The sequence below is a fragment of the Pipistrellus kuhlii genome, unplaced genomic scaffold (assembly GCF_014108245.1).
Source record: "Pipistrellus kuhlii isolate mPipKuh1 unplaced genomic scaffold, mPipKuh1.p scaffold_m20_p_7, whole genome shotgun sequence".
NCBI classification, from domain to species: domain Eukaryota; kingdom Metazoa; phylum Chordata; class Mammalia; order Chiroptera; family Vespertilionidae; genus Pipistrellus; species Pipistrellus kuhlii.
Genome location: NW_023425573.1, coordinates 13284904 through 13306164, shown reverse-complemented (window position 1 = coordinate 13306164; position 21261 = coordinate 13284904). Strand labels below are relative to the sequence as shown.

Genomic DNA, 21261 nt, shown 5'->3' with positions numbered 1-21261 from the left:
AGTAGCTCATCTGTTTAAAAAACAAAACAAAAATCCTCTCTGCAGAATCCCATTATCTCTTCCAAAGTACCCACTTGTCATGTTTTTTGTCTCTTATATAGTTTTCTATCACTTCATTGGTCCATTCTCTTATGCTTATAAATACATATGTCTGGCCTCTCTCTCAAGAAAACAAATACAATCTTTCTCCAATCTCCACTGCCTTAACTATTTTCTTTAACTTTGCAGTCAAACTTCTTAGGTAAGTACACTATATAAACTACCTTTTCTTCTCTGAAATTTGACTTTTGCATATACTAATCCACTAAAACAGCTCTAAGTTCATTAGACATTTATAGACAAATTCTACTGCTTTCTTCTCAATTTTCATTCTCCTTACTTATTAAAAATTATTGGGTTATATTTCTCAGATTAGTCCCTTTATTAAATCTCTGAGATCTAGAGATTCCCATATGTCAGCTTTTTTCAAATAAAGCTCTCTTTAATCTAAAGCAGGTATGTGATTCCAACAATATCTGATTCCTTTAGCTTCTGATTCCTTAGCTATTGGACATTATCTACTCAGCATTAAGTGCTTGCTATGTAACACTGAATGGTTCCTTAGCCCATGCAAGAATAACTCCCAATAAATTATAGTGTCCCCCTTCCTCCAACACATACACACACACACACACACACACACACACACACGAGATGAAAAGGTAGGAGGAAAGAAGACTGCACAAAAATCTCCTTTGAAAAAATGGAACCAAAGTAAGTTAGCATGCAAATTCTAGTAACCCAATAAAGACACAGTTGTTAATTCTATGTACTATCTATAGTGATACTAACCCTTTAGACACTCCAGCTCTGTCATTTACAATCTTCACTTCTTTTACAGATCCATATTGGGAAAAAAATTTTCTTAAATCATTTTCATTTGTCTAATGGCATAAAAAGACAAAAACATTTTTTTAATTGATAAAAGATGTAAAAACACATGCCTGTTTTAGAGACAGAAAAGTTTACAAATAAATAATATGAATGAATGTAAGAATACCTCTCATTAAAATAGTGGATGAAACCACTAGGTTATTAAAATCAATATATGTAAATACTTTATGCAGTAACTACATTGTTAAAAATAGTAAAAAGTTTTAAGCTGAATTATTTTAAAACTACAAAGAAAGCTCAGTATTTAAAGGAGTTCTTACTCTTGAGTTGGCCATTTGAAAAATATAATTATAGTAAGGAAATTCAGGCATCCTATGCTGTTTGAAGGTTTGCCTTACACCACAGCTTTTACAGAAGACCTACATTAGTACCTTCTTTGGTTAACCAACAGGAATTCAAAGAGGACTTCTGCTTTTATGAGAAAAGGCAAAAAGTGAAAAAGTTCAGCTTTTGCTTTGCAGCAAGCCCTTATAGAGGCTGCAACCCAACAGGAAGAGGGAACCTGCCAAGCTCCTTCTCTGGAACTGTACTCGGAAGCTCAGCATCAAGCTGCTATGGCTCTGACTGTGCCTGCAAGCATCTGTGCTTTCTCTCAATTTATTTTGTTTATCCCTGAACAAGATGTGTCCTTAGGTGTCAGAAAAGCCTAAGAGAGTGCATAAAGATGCTATGCTTACTAGCTTAAAACTGGAAATAATTAAACATATTTGGTATGGTATTTTGGGGGGCCTGGGAAACATTAAAAATTTTCCATATGTATTTATGTCCTTGCTTTAGAACATTTCAGTTTATGAAAGGTTTCATAGGAATGCTCTACTTTCAGAAAGTGGAGGAAACGTGTTCCTAGTGGGCTCACATGAAGGCAGTGGAACTAAGTTATGTTGGCCTACACCAGTCACTTAATGTAGCCATACAAATGTTTAAATTTATTAATGATTTATTTTTTAAAATATACTAAGCTGTTTTAATATAAATCCTGAATGAGAATAATTAACTTGAATATTTATGGTCTGCCATTAATATTTTCCATAGCAATAAAATCTTTTTAAAAATAAGCATTTCATAAGAAATCACTTTTATTTTTAGTGAACCATTCTTATAGTTGCTTATGATTCCACTTAAGATATCCTTCTATGCCTTTTCTGTAGGTGTTTACTATATGGGGATACTGTAAAACATCTCACAAAGTATGCCTCTCTGAAATAGCTGACTTCATTTAAATATATTACTGTTAAGATGCTTTATTCTGATAAGAACACAGGCCTGTTTGGGTAATCAAATTTTCAGTAAGGCGATAGGAAGCAATTTGCAAAAGATGAAAGTCAAGGAGGGTACTCAGGAATCTGAAATAAAAGTTGGGGTAAAGAAACAGAATTTCATAGGACAAGTTTTGGGTTTTTCTGAGTCTTCTTTTGCAAATTACAATCACTTATTTGGGCTACTGGAGTACTATGCAAGAAAGTATAATTAATAAAATGTGGTGAAATGAAGAATATAGAGCTATGAGTCAGGAAAGTAGGATTCTAGTCTTTATGCTGTCACTAAGTAGCTAGGAGACTTATAGATAGGTCAGTGAGCCTCAATTTCCATGTATGTGAAATTGCACAATTATATATGCTCAATTTAAACTCCATTGTTTAAAAAAATATTCTTTATATTAAGACAATTTGAAAACTATTAATCATGGTACAAATAGCAAATGTTATTGTTTTTATAGTTGTACAAGGAAACAATTTCCGAGAAATAAAATAACTTCTAATGCAAAAATTACACCATGTTGTACACTAAAATAGGTACCTTAAAGTCAATTCCTCCTACGAAGATGCGATTAGGGATCACTGTTCCATATCTTGGGGCACTTGTTGGGTTATTCAAAGGCACAGGTGATGCAGGATTAGGGGATGAAGACAATGAATCTGTTTGTGTCTGATTTGATGTTTGCTGTAAAATAAAAATTCTTTTTAAACTTTTAGCACTGTATATCACTTTAAAAAAGTTTTTTTTTTTTAAAAATATATTTTTATTGATATCAGAGAAGAAGGGAGAGGGAGAGAGAGATAGAAACATCAATGATGAGAATCACTGATTGGCTGTCTCCTGCATGCCCCCTACTGTGGATGAGCCCACAACCCAGACATGTACCCTAGACCAATTGAACCCAGAACTCTTCAGTCTGCAGGTGGATGCTCTAGCCACTGAGCAAAAGCAGCTAGGGCACACTGGATATTACTTTAAAAAATATATTTTATTGATTTTTTTTACAGAGAGGAAGGGAGAGGAATAGAGAGTTAGAAACATCAGTGAGAGAAAAATATCAATCAGCTGCCTCCTGCACACCCCCTAATGGGGATGTGCCCACAACCAAGGTACATGCCCTTGACCGGAATCAAACCTGGGACCCTTGAGTCCGCAGGCTGATACTCTATCCACTGAGCCAAACTGGTTAGGGCAACTTTAAAAAAATACTTATTTTTATTAATTTTAGAGAGGGATATGGAAAGGGAGAGATAGAAACATCAATGACGAGAATCACTGATTGGCTGCCTCCTGCCTGCCTCCCACTGGGGATCGAGCTTGCAATCTGGGGCATATGCCCTTGACCAGAATTGAACCCAGGACCCTTGAGTCCGCAGGCTGACACTCTATTCACTGAGCCAAACCAGTTAGGGCTGGCTATAATTTTTGATGCGGGCTGAAAACATGTATGTTTCAAAAAGATAAGTCATTTAGCATAAACCAGTTTGGCTCAGTGGTAGAGTGTCGGTCTGTGGACTGAAAGGTCCCGGGTTCAATTCCAGTTAAGGGCATGTACCTTGATTGCGGGCACATCCCCAGTAGGGGGAGTGCAAGAGGCAGCTGGTCGATGTTTCTCTCTCATAGATGTTTCTAGCTCTCTATCTCTTTCCCTTTCTCTCTGTAAAAAATCAATAAAAATATTAAAAAAAGATAAGTCATTTAAATAAAATATACTTTAGACTTTAATTTTATGCTAATTTATTAAAATTATAATTAAAGCTAATAACTTTTGGGGGCAACATAAAAAGAGGAAATGTAGAATCTACTCCATTATAGATAAAGCCTTAAATATATTAACACTAGAGGCTCGGTGCACAGATTTGTGCACTAGTGGGATCCCTCAGACTGGGCTGTGGGGATCAGGCCAAAAGCAGCTGATATCCCCTGAGGGGTCCTGGATTGCAAGAGGAAGGTTCTCAGGTGATGCACCCCAGAATCAGGCTCCCTCCTCTCTGGGTCTAGGGTGCGGGTGAAGCAGATTCGGGGCCAACAGTGCCCCAGCAGCAACCTAACCCATGGCCAATTCCACAAGGAATCAGGTTCCCTCCTCTACTGGTTGGAGCATCTGCCCCCTGGTGGTCATTGCGCATCATAGCTACCAGGTGAATGGTCAAACAGTTGGATGATCGCTTAGGCATATATATATATATATATATATATATATATATATATATATTCTCACACATACATACATACCATGCTTCCCCGAAAATAAGACATCCTCTGAAAATAAGACCTACTTACAGGTTTCCTTCTGAGTGAAATATAAGGCATCCCCCCAAAAATAAGGACCCCCCTAGGCTAAACATGAGAGATTTGTTCCACTGATTCTGAAAGAAATGGAGACACAAGAAATTCACCAGGAAATTCAGGAATTGGATTGTTATGATAATGTTCCAGAAGATGATGACATGATTGTCATTGAATAAATGAGTAAATTCTTGATACTGTAGGATTCACAGTTTGTCTGGTTTGTGTTGACAACTACCGTACTACCGTACCGTATACAGGTAATAAATTTCCTTTATTTTCATTTAACAATAAATGTGTACCGTATTCTTCTTCGTGGAAAAATAAGACATCCCCTGAAAATAAGACTTAGTGCATCTTTGGGAGCAAAAATTAATATAAGACACTGTCTTATTTTTGGGGAAACAGGGTAGAATATATATAGATACTTATGTTAATTTAAAAAAATATATTTTATTGATTTTTTACAGAGAGGGAGGGAGAGAGAGAGCTAGAAACGTCGATGAGAAAGAAGCATCGACCAGCTGCTTCTTGCACACCCACTACTGGGGATGTTCCCGCAACCCAGGTACATGCCCTTGACCGGAATCGAACCTGGAACCCCTCAGTCCGCAGACAGATGCTCTACCACTGAGCCAAACCGGTTTTGGCTACTTATGTTAATTTTTAAGTATGCCACTTAAATATTATTGCCATTTAAATACTCTAAGTATTAAGGAGGAATTTTAAACTCAAAGAAATTTGAGAAAGAGAAAAGTAGCCCTGGAAAGCTAGGAGTTAGCCTGGCATATAACCAACTTAGTCCTGGTGGTGTTAGGTGTTGGCCTATAACTCATAGCTAGGCTGTGGTATTTTCTTGTTAACAAAACACCAATAAGGCTACTCTGATTGTGGTGGATCGAGATAAAATTCCATAATCAACGTCTGAACATTGGCAAGAACAAAAGCATTGTCTAAGCAACGAGAATGACTAAACACCCCTCTATTCTGGCTGAAATGAGTGACTGCTCCTCCTTCTTTATCAGCTTTAGCATTATCTATATTTCTTGCCTATAAGAATTAACATACTAATCAATTACTCCCACATCCTGACAACATGCATTTCAGAGAAAAGCCCTCTTCCTTGCTCTCTCTCCAAAAAATGCTTAACACAAGCCTAAACCCTGTAAGTTCTTTTTAACATCATCTTACTGATAGGTCCTGTGGTGTATACCCTATGAAGGACAACAATTTAATAGATTCAATTTTATTAAACTACAGATGTGCTCCTGACAGTTTCTGGCCAAAGAACACTGACAAGTTAATAAACACTGACATTCAAATTTACTGTTTTTCAGTTCTAACATTATTTTTTAAAATGCACTTGTTAGTTAGAAGATTTGACTAATTTCATTAAAAATTATGCTAGACCTAGCCGTGGCTGGGTGGCTCAGAGAGTTGGAGCATCATCCTGTACACAAAAGGTTGTGGTTGATTCCCCTACAGGGCACATACTTAGGTTGAGGGTTCAATCCATGGTTGGGGCATGTACCACCTATAGGTATGCATTTTTAAACCAAATAATTGAGCTCGGTATATAGTCATATGTTCACAGTTCTGTCAGGAGGTCTAATTTAGATTTTAATGAATATAAGACTTTGCACAATGGCAAGATAATACCGTTTCCCCGAAAATAAGACAGTGTCTTATATTAATTTTTGCTCCCAAAGATGCGCTAGGTCTTATTTTCAGGGGATGTCTTATTTTTCCATGAAAAATATGGTACACATTTATTGTTAAATGAAAATAAAAGAAATTTATTACTTGTATACGGTACGGTAATATGGTAGTTGTCAACACAAACCAGACAAACTGTGAATCCTACAGTATCAAGAATTTACTCATTCAATGACAATCATGTCATCATCTTCTGGAACATCATCATAACAATCCAATTCCTGAATTTCCTGGTGAATTTCTTATGATTCCATTTCTTTCAGAATCAGTGGAACAAATCTCTCATGTTTAGCCTAGGGGGGCCTTATTTTCGGTGGGCTGCCTTATATTTCACTCAGAAGGAAACCTGTAAGCAGGTCTTATTTTCGGGGAAACACGGTAGATTCTTAAGGTACATCTAAAAAAAGAAGACTTGGGAATAGAATTAAGAGAAACCAACTCAAGTACTTGCTAATTATTTTCCTTGTAGGAACACTAAACACACTTCTGGGATAATCTAATATACTAAATGAGTTCTTAAAAAAGCTTGAAGTTCATAATTTCAATTTTCAGAGAAACAAATACATAAAAATGAATTTCAATTTAGATAATGGAATTGTTCTTTTTCACATTTTGTCTCCTCTTTACTTCATTAGCCAATAAACCATCATCTCTAAATGAATCTTTGCAAGATGCACAAACCACTAGGCCAGTGGTGACTATGAGGCTATAGGCTTGCCTTATGGGCTCTATTCTCCGTGTTGTCGTAAGAGGAAAAAAACACATTCTTCCTAATATGGCAGTTCACAAAAACATCTATTAAACCACAGAGAACTCATCACATTTAAAAATTACTATATTGTTGTTTTCAATTGAAGAAATTTGGAATCCAATCTCAACATAAGCGTCCTCTCTGGGCATTTGGAGGTTAATTTTAACTTCACTTGTAGGACACAGTACCTAGAATAGATGATTTTGGGATGCTTAATTTTATTTTTCAACTGTGGATTGGTATTGCTAAAAAATATAGAACAGATATACTCTTGTCTCCGCGTGTTTACAAAGTGTAGAAATTATCTACTTGCAAACTTTAAAAAAATCAGTCTTCATGAAATTCTCTTACAAAATGAGTTCAATGGATGAGCTCATTAGTGTTTAAATAAAAGCCACCCCCATTGCTCTCATCATCGAGAGAGGCGTGGCATGAGCGGAAGTGAACAGAGTGCTTTACTCCCAATCTAGAGAAACTAGAAAAGCGCTCCTGGGGGTGTGAGGGCGAAGGCCAACTTTTTACATCCAGTACACTCCATTCTAAGGCTCCTGCTCTATCGTGGGCTGCACCTGCTTCTTCTCTTCACTACTTATCCCTTTCCAACACAATATGTATTACGTTGATTGTCTCTTTCCGCCACAAGGCACTGTGCACAAGGGAAGGGGCTTTGCCCGTTTTGTTCACTGCAGCAGCTAAAGCAGTGACGGTACAACATAGCAGGGACTCGGGAAACGTTTGTGGAACGGACGAAATCATGGCTTCTTGCTCATCACATGCCAACCAGCGACCTGTAGGCCTCAGAACGCAGTATGAGTAAGAGCCTAGAAAATACTCGAGTGTTAGCTGGTAGAGGCGACCCCTCGGGTCCTCAGAGAAGGGCAGCCATGCGGCGAGTTAGACACCAACGCCTCCAATCCCGCCAATCGCGCCGGCCATTGCTTTGCAAACGTATGAAAAAGCCAGTGTGCGGCCTTAGGGGCTGTTACTGGGTTAGGAGAGGGGTCCTTTGCTCAGTAAGCTCCCAGCATCACCGAGTTTATATATATATAAAAAAACACAACAAAACGGCCTCCAAAGGAATGCGCCTCTGACACCGCCACCCGCTGAGGATTAACCTTGACCCCTCGCCTCAGCTACTCTGCCCGCGTCAGGAAGGGGGCGGCTAACCGTCGCAGTCACGGCCTCGACGCTCCGTCCCCTGCGAGGCCAGCAGGCGGAGGCCCCGGAGGAAATGGCCGCGGAGACAACTTCCTCGGGTTCTCGCGGGTCATCGTCAATTTGGGCGCTGACACGAGGGTCCACCCCCTCCCCACCAAAGTGCGGGAGGGAAAAAAAGGCTAACCAGCGAGAAATTTTGCCCCACAAACCCGCCAGCAGCCGTGGCGGGAACCCTCAACGGCACCGACCCGACGTCGGCCTCGTGCGTGGCTAACCCCGCGGCCTCGGCGTGGCGCGCGCTGATTGGTTGCCCCGCGGGCGCGGGGCGGGGCTGCGAGTGACGACGCCAACTCCGCTCCTTCTGCCCCGCCCGCACCCCTCCCCCTCTCATCCCTCCATGACCCCTCCCCCTGCTCAGCGATCTGCTCGGACCCGTGCACTTGGGGTGTTGGGGGGTCTCGTCCAGCCTGGGCCGCCCGCGCCCTTCTCCCAGGCCCTCGGGGGGGCCCCCACGGGCCAGTCGAGGAGGGAGGAGGCGGCGCCCCGACAACCTCTCGCGGCGGCCAGAGCGAGCGAGCGAGCGAGCGAGCGTCAAAGCCCAGTTTGGGCGGGAAAGCTCTTTCTCCAGCCCGGACCCTTTCGGGTGCACAGGGCCCTTCCCTCCACAGCCCCCCAAAACCTCCGGCCGTTTCCGAGGTTCTCCCCCCACCCCCAACCTGCCTGGACCCGACCAGGCCCAGCGGCCGCGCCTTCCCGAACCCAGGACACAATCCGTCGGGGCTGACAGACGGGCCGGTCGCTCCTCGCAGGGGTCGACGGGGCCGCCGGTCCGGTCCGCGCTTCTCCCCGCAAGAGAGGGGGCGTTTGGGCTCCAGATCCCCCGCCGCCCGCCGGGGGCCGGCGCGACCCCGTCCTCACCGCCATGGGCTCGCTCTCCATCTTCCTCCGCGCCCTTCGGAAGCCGGAGCGGGAGCGGGGGGGACGGCCGTCTGGCAGCTCCGTGGCGTCGCTCTGAGGGCTGCCCGCGCTCTGGGCGGCTCTCTTCGCCGGGAATGAGCTGCGGGGGGGTCAGGGGGGGCGCGACGTCGCGGGCGGCGCCGCGGGGGGAGGGGCGCCAGGTGGGCCGAGGCCGGGCGTCCGGGCAGAGCGGGCGGCGGGCGTCGTGGCGGCCGGCGGGGCGGAGGGCGGACGGTTAAGCCGGCCCCATGCGCCGCACGCTGTGCCCGCCGGTCCCCTCGGAGACCCGTCGACCCCTGGGACCTGGGCTCGGCGAGGTGGCGGGGACCGCGGGTGGACTGGGCGCGGCGCCGTCGGGAGGCCGGAGCCAGCCGAGGGGCGGTTCCCAGAGGCGCACGCTCCCCGCGGGGCTCGGAGGAGCCCGGCCCCCGCAGTGCACCTGCCGTCCGTCCCGTCACTCATCCCGCAGGGCGGACTGGCGGCGCGGGCGGCGGGGCCGGGACCCTCCCCTCCGCCCAGCCCGGGCTCCCGCAGCTCCACCCGCCGGGCTCCACCGGGACCTGCACAGCCTGGGGAGCCTGTCGCGGGGAAGCCCCTGTGCGGACTGGGCGCCATGTGGCCCGTCGATCTCCTTTGGAAGACATATTTGTGAAGGAGGGCGGAGGACCGGTCCTATGGGCGATGGATGCCATAATGCATAGCCCAGTTGTAAATAATTACAACGAGATAACTTTATGTCTAGGAAAATTTTTGTGCACAAATTTTTAAAATTATTTAAAAAAATGTATTTTACTGATTTCAGAGAGGAAGGGAAAGAGAGATAGAAACATCCATGATGAGAGAGAAACATTGATTGGCTGCCTCTTGCATGGAGCCCGCAACCAAGGCATGTGCGCTTGGCCAGATTGAACATGGGACCTTAGTCCACAGGCTGACGCTCCATCCACCGAGCCAAACCAGCTAGGGCTGTATAAATATTTTTAAAAGGTAGCTGAGAATGTGTGATATTGGCAAAATGTGACATAACGCATAGCCAAGTTGTAAGTAATTACAACTTGTAAATAATGGTGTATGTAAATAATGGTGGTTATTATAGCTGCTATTTATCAAGACCTCACCTTATACTTTATAATAAATCTACTTAGTCATTAAATTCTCATAGCAATCTTTCAAGTAGGTTCTCCTGTTATCTTCATATTGCAGGTGAGGGGATGGAGAATAAGAGATTAATTTGGCCAAGGTCTTAAAGCTATAGGAAATTTAACCGGGGGCCTCTGATAACAGTTCATGATTTTAAGTAAGCATTTTTGTCATATGTTTTTAAAGAATCAGCAGCAATAATTGTTAAAAGTGGTAACTTTTGTTTTCTACTGTAAAAATTTGACTTTGGGTTATTTTAAAGGGTTATTTAAAAATAAATAGCATAAATATGCCAATGTTTTAATCTGTTTAAAGATTAGCTCATACTATTATTTTATTTGCTAAAATAATATTTTTACTTGCTAAAAAATAAATGGGAAACAATTTTTGTTAATTGAATACAGTTCAGCTAAAATACCCTAAGTTTTAAGTGTCTGTAGAAATAAAAAATACAAATTAAAAAATATTCTAGAGCGGAATAATTTTGCTATTTAATACCATTGATCTTTAGGCATTTTCCTAGCAGTAATGATGGGTTTGCTAGATATTACTATCTTCTCTTTTTCCTCAGTCTTTTTTCTTTAAACCTTTAAAAAGTATTACAGATGTCTCCCTTTTTTTCCCTCTTTGCCCCCCTTCACCTGGTTCCTGCCTGCCCCAGGCAGTCCACCCTGTTGTCTGTGTCCATAGGTAATGCATATATGCATTTAATTCTTCGGTTAATCTCTTCCCAAGCCCTTTCCCCACTTTATCAGTCTGTTCTATGTTTGCATGTCTCTGGTTCTATTTTATTCATCAGTTTATTTTGTTCATTAAATTCCTTATTTATTTATTTTGATTTTTAGATTCAGTTGTTGATAGACATGCATTTATTGCCATTTAGTTCATTTTTAAAAGACATATTTAATTTAATATCAAGAATTCAATACCAAAGGCCCAAAATACAATGAAGGAACACATTCCCCTGTTAACACCAATGACAATGCTGTATCAATATGTGTCTGTTGAATGGAATGAGGGTTTAATAAATTTCATTATTAAAAAATAATACAGTGAGTCTCATCACAGCCAGTATCCTTATACAATCTAGTCGTGAAATGAATGTTTCTATTGCTTCAGATAGTTTAAACCTGAAGTTTGATACCACACCTTCATGTTTGTATAGTCTTCAGTAAGATTATCTACAGAATTAGCAGCCATTCAAAGAACAGACCATTGATTCAAACCACATTGATTTAAGGCTCAATCAAGTAAAACGGACTCCAAAACGAAATGGCTAAATAGATGTACTACTTGTACTGATATCTATTAAGTAGTTTCCTAGCAAATAAAACCTTAAAATGCAAGGCTCACCTCATTTGAGTTTTGACCAAGAAGTTCAACAATGGTCATGAAGTCCACAGTCTTATAGGCAATATGGATATACACTGTCTCTAAGTCACTATGCTCAAGGTTAAGAGCGATGCAAATTCTATTTTTACATTTTACTGGAATTTTACACATTCAGTTTATGATTTTAAATCTGTAGGTTTTCATTCCTCCAAACTGTCTGAAGACACAGTGTGTCACAGACTCAAGACTTCTGTTTCTCCCTCTATTTTCTTCAAACAGAAATATTTCTCAAGTGTCTGCATGTCCTAGATGGGGGATTTTTCGGAGGTGGCCACTTCTTTGGAATAGTCCAACGCCATCAGTCCTCTGAAGCAAGGGGAGGGGGAAGAGAAAAAAGCTGAAGCACAAGGGTCATCTGGTAAGTTTTACATTAGCCATTACAAGCTGGATAGTATAAGAATGTGGCTTTTGTGGCTCAAAAAGTCTGAGTCTTGGTGTGGAAATGAGTACTTGACTGTCCCACCACAGCTTTCTCCTAGTGCGACTGTCAGGGAGACCTGGACTGAGGAGTGTGACTTGTTTCCCTAACAGGCGTAAACTTCCAGGCACCCAGTTCACTTTGGGCTTGTTCCAGTTTGTCCTTAGTCTGTTCCAGTTCACCTTTCATTTTTAGGAAAAACAAGTTGATGGCAGGGTCTTCCATGGTTGATACAGCTGGCTGACAATGGGCTGCTGGACTTACTTGAGATACTGGATTTGAGTAGTACGCTTTTGCAGCTCTTGCTCCTTGGTTGCTAGTCCCAATACAAGGATGTTTTCCATTGGAGCAGACTCGTGCTGCGGTTGCTTTAGTTTTTCTTCCCATTTCCTTAAGCCAGTTACATCATCAGAGTACAGATCTCTGTACTTGCCCCCCAAAGCTTGCACATATGCTTAATACTGTTTCCATCTTAAAATTAACCCACCTCGTGCCATAACTTTGAAGTCTGTCTCACTCAGGCAAACCTTGTTGGGTAGAGGTTCCTCCTTGGTCATCTTGAATCCTCTCCAGCCAGAGGCTGCGCCAGTGCTGCCCAGAGTCCCCCTCCCTGCCCCCTGCCGACCCCCGAGCTCCCTTGTTCATATTTTTGATCTTTTATTTATTTTTCTTAAGACACTTAAACACTTCATGTAATAATAGTTTGGTGGTGATGAACTCCTTTAGCTTCTCCTTATCTGACCTTCAATTCTAAATGATAGCTTTGCTGGGTAGAGTAATCTTGGTTGTAGGTTTTTGCTGTTCATCACTTTGAGTATTTCTTGCCACTTCCTTCTGGCCTGCAAAGTTTCTGTTGAGAAATCAGCTGACAGTCCTGTGGGCGCTCCCTTGTAGGTAACTGATTTTCTTTTGCTGATTTTAAGATTCTCTGTTTTTAACCTTTGGCATTTAAATTATAATTTTAATATATTTTTAAAGAATTAGCAGCAATAGCCAAAACTGGTTTGGCTCAGTGGATAGAGTGTTGGCCTGTGGACTGAAAGGTCCCAGGTTTGATTCCAGTCAAGTGCATGTACCTTGGTTGCGTGCACATCCCCAGTAGATGGTGTGCAGGAGGCAGCTGATAAATGTTTCTCTCTCATTGATGTTTATAACTCTCCATCCCTCTTCCTTCCTCTCTGTAAAAAATTAATAAAAAAAAAAAGAAAAGAAAAAGAAAAAAAAAGAATTAGCAATAATTGTTAAAAGTAGTAACTTTTGTTCTCTATTGTAAAAGTTTTGCTTTGGGTTATTTTACTTTCAAGGTGAAGGGTTAAAAAGTAAACAGCATCACTATATTTTAATCTGTTTTAAATATTAACATGTTTATTAATCTGAATGAGACAGATTAATTAATCTGTTTATTAATTATTACAATATTATGTACCAAAAACAAAATGAGAAACAACTTTTGTTAATTGAATACAGTTCAGCTAAAGCATCCTAAAAGTCTGCTTGCAATAGAAGCTAATTTTTTCAAGTTTTAAGTGTTTGTGGAAATAAAAAATACAAACCAATTCAAATTAATATATATTCTAGAACAGAATAATTTTGCTGTTTAATATAGTTAATTTTTGAGCCTTTTCTTAGTAGAAATGATGAGTTTGATATTACTATCCTCTTTTCTTTTTTTACTAAAAATATTTTTGAAGACTATATTCATTCATTAATGCATCACAAATTAACCAACAAAATTTAGGAAACACTGACTTTATTTAAATGCCTATATTGATTCAGGAAAATATGCTGTACATAAGAGATGCTAATATTCTGCTCTTCTTCTAACTCTTTTAATTCTTACACCAAAATAGTTTTTATTTTTTATTTTAAAGCTTAAATAAATTATTTAAGACTATCCAATTCAACTTAGTAGACAAGTATAGAGTTCCTATTATGTGTAGTACATAATGCTGTTTGCTATGGGAGATAAAGGGATGAATAAGATCCTACTCTGTCTTTGAGGTGTTTTCTTTTGTTCCTTTCGCTCCTTTTTATCTCCCTGCCTCCTTCTCTTCCCCAACCTTTCCCTCCTCCGGCTTTTTCTTCCCTATTTAGGGAAGATCCTTCCCGGTCGCTGCCCCTTTGAAGGCCTTTGAGATGTTTTCAATCTATGGAGAAAGAAGAATTACTAAAAATAAATAATAATTACATCCTTTCCTCATAGCTTAATTCATCGTGAACAAATTCCTTTCATCCTCAATGTGTTTGAGGAATTTCTCCTCATATTAGGACTTATATTTATCTAAACTTAAGAAGAAAATGGAGCTTTGCCCATTTTTTTTTAAAGAACAGGAACTTGGTTCAAAAATTGAGGTAGACCCTGAGCAATCAAATAGTTGGAGGCTGCCAGTGAACCAAACATATGCCTCACAACTGGAGGCGTATTGAAGCAGGACCTAAGTGTGGCATCTTCGGGTTTACCACAGAACTCTTACAAATTGAGAAGAGAAAAGCATTCAATACAATGGAAACTTAGGCAAAACACATGTATAGACAATTTATTGAAGACTAAGTCTAAATAGCCAAGAAATATTTGAAAGAATGCTTAGTAATCTGGAAAGTGAAAATTAAAATACTAATGGAATATATTTTATAGCTATAAGATAAGCAGAAATGACTACAGTATCCATTAAGGTAGAGTGTGAAGTGGTGTGATTATTTGGGAAATCTATCTAACATTTATCTATTAGAATAAAAAATACAAATGGAAATAACTATACAAAATTCTACTAGAAATCTATCTGGTGGAAATGAAACAACTGGTTCATAAATACATGTGGACAAAAATGATTGCTACAACAATGTAGTGGTGAAAAACTACAGAAAGAAATTGAATTCCCTAAATATAGTAATGCCCCAATAAGTTATGTTCTATCTATACCATGACATATTGTGCATTTATTTAAGAGAATGAATTAATTGATATTGTAGATGAGATGGTGGGATTCTTATAAAGTATTATTGAATGAGAAAAGGAAGATTGTATAAAAATATTTCCACTCCTCCCACTTTTTAAAAATAAATCAATAACAAACACACATTTCATATGTTATATACATATAAATGAATGTAGGCCAAAGCTGAAAAGGTACATTCTAGGTTGTTAACAATGAGTTACCTTGCAAGGAGTAACAATGAGCTACTTTGCAAGGAGTGGGAAGGTTGATGTGGGTGAAGAAGGAGAGAAATGTCCAAGATGTGTAAAAGAAGTTAAGAAAAAGGTGTACCAAGGTCAAGGTTTGATTCCCGGTCAGGGTACATGCTGGGGTTGCTGGCTCAATTCCCAGTGTGGGGCATGTAGGAGGCAGCCAATAAATGATTCTCTCTCATCATTGATGCTTCTATCTCTCCCTTTCCCTTCCTCTCTGAAAAAGAAAATTTTTTAAAAAAAGTATGCATATAACTGTATTTATGCTATCATTTCTAAACCTAATAAGAAAGGCAGAATCAGGGGCTAACACAGTTTGCAGGAAAGAAAAATGACAAAAAATATGTCAAGAAATGGAAATAACTATACATAATTTTACTGGATATACAATTTTTTAAGTTTTTATTTGTTTAGTAAATGTTTGTTATATAAATCAAACAGTATTTCTAGTTTTAGTTTTTTGAGGAAACTCCATACTGTTCTCCACAGTGGCTGCACCAGTCTGCATTCCCACCAGCAGTGCACGAAGGTTCCTTTTTCTCCGCATCGTTGACAGCACTTGTCATTTGTTGGTTTGTTGATGATAGCCATTCTAACATGTGTGAGATGGTATCGCATTGCTGTTTTGATTTGCATCTCTCGGATGATTAATGACTTTGAGCATCTATAATAATAAAAGCTTAATATGCTAATTAGACTGGACGTCCTCCCAGATGACCTCTCAGACGATGCTGGGGCTGCGAGGGAAGCCCATGACCCAGGTGCCAGAGGGAAGCCAGAGCCGGCAGCTGGGGGAAGGCCTACTCGTGCACGAATTTTGTGTATCATGCCTCTAGTGTTTTCATATGTCTCTTGGCTTTCTGAATGTCCTCTTTCGAAAAGTGTCTATTTAGGTCCGTTGCCCATTTTTTGATTGGATTATTTATCTTCCTTTTGTTAAGTTGTATGAGTTCTCTGTAAATATTGGAGATTAAACCCTAATCAGAGATAACATTAGCAAATATGTTCTCCCATGCAGTGGGCTTTCTTATTGTTTTGTCGATGGTTTCTTTTGCTGTGCAGAAGCTTTTTATTTTGATGAAGTCCCATTTGTTTATTTTCTCCTTAGTTTCCATTGCCCCAGGAGCTGTATCGGTATGCAAATATTTATTAAGCATCTATTTTGTGCCAAACTTGGTTCTGGGAGCTGCAGATATAACAACAAAATAGTCTTTATGCACATAGAGATTGCATTCTCCATTTCAATGGGGCAAAGATAGGAGGTCAGCATGACAATACAAAAGTATGTAAACATGCCACAGATAGGACAGTTTATTCAAGTGATAAAATCCTACTAGAAAGTAAAACAACAAAATGCATAACATGGTATAAGTGTGGCTGAAACAGGTTTGGCTCAGTGGATAGAGCGTTGGTCTGTGGACTGAAAGGTCCCGGGTTCGATTCCAGTCAAGGGCATGTACATTGGTTGCATGCACATCCCCAGTAGGGGGTGTGTAGGAGGCAGCTGGTCGATGTTTCTCTCTCATCGATGTTTCTAGCTTTCTATCCCTCTCCCTTCCTCTCTGTAAAAAATCAATAAAATATGTTAAAAAAAACAAATAACAAACAAACAAACCAAAAAAAACACACATGGTATAAGTGTGGGGTTGAAAGGGCAAGCTGAGATTTGTGGTCAGAGAAGACCCCTCTGTGGTGGTGACATTTGAATTGCTAAGTCATTACTTTTACTCACCTCCTTTCTCCACCCCCAACTTCCAATTTGTTGGGAGGAGGCATTTCGGATGATAGTAATTTGAAAAGAGGGCTTGTTAATGGAGGGGTAGAAATGTGTCCACGGCTGCTGACTTAACCAAACCTTTCTCTCAATCTGGGGAGTGTAGCCATAGAGTAGAATCTGTCCCTGAGTAGAAGCAGTTTCAATGGAGGTTTTAAAAAAAACTGCAAACATAAATACCAGGAGAAGTTTTCTGAGCTTATGCTAGATCAGGGTCCAACTGTCCGAGAAAAAACAGAATGAATTAGACTAGCGGTTCCAAACCATGGTCCGCAGACCACCGGTGGTCTGTGAGGTCTGAAAGGAAACGTATGGAGCAGTCGTCGCCAACAGGTGGTCCCTGGACCACTGGTGGTCCGTGAGGTCTGAAAGGTTGGCGACCTCTGAATTAGACAACAGCCTTTATGAATAGACACTCAGAGTGGGCTATGTGTGTGTGAGTGTGTGCATGTTTACCATCACATGAGGGTGAGAGAGTAGGCTGCTAAGGGTGGGAAGAGATAAGAGAGGAGTCCAAATGGATATCATCTAGTTGGAACAAAATCTAGAGCCCAGAAATAAAACCACATGTATCGATATATGGACAAATAATTTTTGGTAGAGGAGCCAAAAATATACAATGGAGAAAACAAAGCCTCTTCAATAAATGGTGAGTGCTGTAAGAAGCCAGAAATAAACCACAGTGCTAGTTGAATATCAAAGAAAAATGATAATCTAAAATGTTACATTTGTCAAGGATAGTAAGTGAAAGTACTTCCTATAAAGATAGATGAGAATTCCCTGAATTGATGGAGGTGAAGGGCACATACGGTTGTTTGAAGTTTGCATGGCCTTTCACTTCCTGTACTGTGGGTTATAAAGGCAGATAGCAGAAGAGGAAACTTTAATTGAGTTTCCCCAATCTTTTACTGATCGTAAAGAAAGAAAAAAGCATTTGCTATTATGAATGCAGTTCTCAATATCACTAGAGGGCAGTGTTGGTTTTAAAACCATAGGTTGCTAGTCTACAGTACATTCATTACTGGGCTGCATTTGTATATACAATGAAAAGGTAAACTCAAGCTTTCTCAGGCTTACCTAAAAGTTGGTAAATATCAACTACCAAGGGCCTCATCCAGGTCTGGCTGGTTGCAGTCCAGAGGAGCCAGATAAAGTAGTGAAGAGATCCCTGGAGGAGTTGAGTGGCAGATTCTAATTTCAGATCCTGCACTAATTAGTAGACAAGAAAATAAGCATCCTTTAGGCCTTCATCTCATCTGCAAAAGATAAAAAGGGCTGCCCTATATGGCCCTTAAATCTCCTTGTATTTATATAACTCTGAGATTTTAAGTTCTGGGTCTAAATTGCTGAAGAATTTCTCCTGTTCTTGGCCAAAGGAACAAGTAACTTCTCACAGTATTAAATTATTAATAATTAAAATATAATTTAATGTTATAAGAAATTTAATATAGTTTCCAATATTAAACAGCCTTTAAATCAAAAGGTCAAATCTTCTGTCCTACCAGGGAAATCTCAGAGCCATCCTCTGCATCTATGTGAACATGTTGTGGTTAATTTCAGTGACTTAATGCATCATCTAAAGACATCTCTTCTTTTGGAAATGAGCAAAATATGTTTACACAGGATGGTGAAAGGTGGTTGAACCATTATCAAAGAGGGATGTTTTATGATAAGAGAATAAGTCCCTCACCTCACTTTGTAGTTAGCCAACATTCACCATTATTGTGCTTTGTTAAAGGTCACTCTCCACAGGGATTTAATTCGTTCGCTTTCCTATTACCCTCACCTCTTTTATCTGATGCACTTCCCTTGTCATATTTATTCGCATTGCAGAGTGAACGGAAAATCTCTTTATAAAATCTTAAGCAAATTCTTCAACTCTAGGGCCCCAGTAAACCGTAGTTTTGACTCTGTATGGACTTGACTTCTAAGGGGTGACTGAGAGCCAAGGAACCGCTGATGATGGAAGCTACACTCCATTACCCCAGACGTTTTGACATTAATACGCACCGTTCCCTTCCCTCCAAACTGCTTTGCTTTGCAGAGGGAAGGTTTCTTCCCCTGGCCCCCTCCCTTTGCTATCCCGCAGTTCTGTTTGATTTTCGGGCTTATTTCGAATATCCAAAGTTCCTGAAATGTACAGGGCGCGCCGGCGGGTGCTCAAACACGCTCGCATCCTAGCTGGGGCACCCGCGCCCCCCGGGCGGCTGGTCTCGGAGCGCATTCCATTCTTAGCGCTTGGGCCCGCCCCTCCGCTGCGGGGATTGGTCGGTCCAGCCCGCTCGCCCAGGCGCGGCTCCTGAGAGGCTCAGAAGCCTGTCAATCGCACCGCTGTCAAAACAAGGCTTCCCTCCCTGTCACCACAGAGCGGAGCGGAGCCGAGGCCGCCGCCGCCGCCGCCGGTGCCGAGGTAGCAGCGCCGCTGGCCGCGGGCAGGTGACGGGGGCGCGGGGCCACGATCTCCCGGCTCCGGCCCCTCTCCGACTGCGCGCGTCCCGGCCCCGGGGGCCGCCCCGCCGGACGCCGGTGCCTTTTGTCTGGCGCGGAGCGGGCGTTCGCATCGCACTCGGGACACCTCCCTCTCCTCTCGCTTCTGCCTTCGCCTCTCCTCCTCCCTCCGCTCGCCCCGCTCCCCGCCCGCCGTCCCAGCGGATCGCCGGCCGCCAGGACCGAAGCTCGGACGTCTCTGCCGGCGATGCCTCCGCTCCAGAAAGTTGCAGCCGCGGCCGCCGGGCGCTGAGACAAAGTCCGGCGGGGCCGCCTCCCGGCGCCGGAGCGCAGCGCGCCCAGCGGCCGGACCTGCTGCGGGCGAGCGAGCCGGCTCCCCGCGGAGCCCGGGCGCCCCGACATGGCCGAGGGCGCGGCCGAGTGGGAGGGTCCCGCGCAGCCCGACGCGGCCGGCGGCGAAGACGACCCCCGGGCGGGCCCGGAAGGCGCCCCCGCGGACGGCGGGGCGGTGGCGCCTGCGGGCCGGTGGCGGGACCGGCGCAGTGGGGTGGTGCTGCCGGGCGCCGCCGGGACCCCCGCGGACGGCGAGGCGGGCCTCCTGGAGGCGGCGCGGGCGACCCCCCGGCGCAGCAGCATCATCAAGGTGAGCGAGGCGGCGCGGCCGCCGGGCGGGAGGGTGTGTGTGGAGGTGCGGGGTCCGCAGGGTGCTCGGCATTGTTTGCTCCCACCGCCTTCCTTTGCAAACCTCCCGCCTCGCCCCTGGGGAGGTCCCCAGACTCGGCTCTGGGCGGTGAGAAGCAGAAGTGACTTTTCCCCGACAGCGGAGGAAAAGTTCACCTCTGCGGCGATGCGTTTCGATGGACCTTTTCCTCCTTCTCTCCGAAAGCGGCACCGAACCGTGGATGGAAGGCGAAGGGGGGATTCAATAGACATGCAGACCCGCGGGGTTGCGCGCTGCTCTCCAGCAAAAGCCGCCCCCCCACACCCCCCAACACACGTTAAAGGTTTACCCTCACAGAAAAACCCGCTAGATTCACACGGTCCCCAAATCCCAAGAAGCGGGAGTGTTCCTGGTGGCAGGCAGTTTTCAGTGGACCTTTGGGCAAAGCACAGAGCGATGGCGGGGCCCGAGTTTCTGCGCCGGGAGAGCGGAGCGGAGAGCAGCCCCTCTCCCCGCACCACCCAGGCCGTGGCCGCCACCGCATCCAGGGAGAATGCTTCTCTTCATCCATCTGGCACGATTTCTGTAAGCCTCGTCCCGCCCTGTCTCTCTGTCTTCCTTCCACCTGGGGCTTGTTTCCTGTCTGAGATTTCATCTTTTGGATGCAGGACATCTGGGCAAGGTCTCCTAGAAGTCTGAACTCTCCCACGGGCTCAGGGAGAGGGCCTCTTAGCATCAGTGCCTAGGAGCAGGCATGTGCATGTGAGAATGAAGTCCATTTTGGTAGGGAAGTCAGTATGAAGCTATATAGTTGGGCGTGTGTGTGTGTGTGTGTGTGTGTGTGTGTGTGTGTATGCCAAGGATGACAGTGTAAGACAGACTCTTCAAGGTACATGGTGTGATGATACATTTACAAGCCTTGTTTAGGTTTGAGCTGTGGAACCACCACATGATGCATGTCTCTTTCTAAAGCTCTGAATCGGAGCTCCCAGCACCAGTGTGGGCAGACTGCGCCCACAGTACATGCACCCAGCTCCAAGTACAGTCTAGGCTTTCCCCCAACACTGACACATGGGCGTTTAAAACCAACAGGGAGATTTCTATAATAAAAGAAGAGCCGGTGGTAGTTGCAAATAACTTGTAGTAGTTTTCTCTTATTTTGTGACTTCTGGCTTGCAAA

At 43.0% G+C, this 21261-nt stretch overlaps 2 protein-coding genes and 1 pseudogene across 2 annotated transcripts in view; 1 reads left to right on the top strand and 2 right to left on the bottom strand.

Annotated features, from left to right (window-relative positions):
* The window catches only part of BOLL (boule homolog, RNA binding protein), a 35742-nt gene extending 26692 nt beyond the window's left edge, over nucleotides 1-9050 (bottom strand). The window contains exons 1-3 of the mRNA XM_036422144.2: nucleotides 9023-9050; nucleotides 2731-2874; nucleotides 832-923 (exon numbers count right to left, since the gene is read on the bottom strand). Of these exons, the coding sequence (XP_036278037.1) occupies nucleotides 832-923; nucleotides 2731-2874; nucleotides 9023-9043 (257 nt within the window). The 5' untranslated portion in view covers nucleotides 9044-9050. The remainder of the gene's footprint in view (nucleotides 1-831; nucleotides 924-2730; nucleotides 2875-9022) is intronic.
* A 2894-nt stretch (nucleotides 9051-11944) lies between these two features.
* Nucleotides 11945-12831, bottom strand: LOC118709217 (annotated as a pseudogene).
* Nucleotides 12832-19341: 6510 nt separating this feature from the next.
* Nucleotides 19342-21261, top strand: part of PLCL1 (phospholipase C like 1 (inactive)) — a 228266-nt gene continuing 226346 nt past the window's right edge. Inside the window, exon 1 of the mRNA XM_036421659.2 lies at nucleotides 19342-20063. Coding sequence (XP_036277552.1) covers nucleotides 19821-20063 — 243 coding nt within the window. The 5' untranslated portion in view covers nucleotides 19342-19820. The remainder of the gene's footprint in view (nucleotides 20064-21261) is intronic.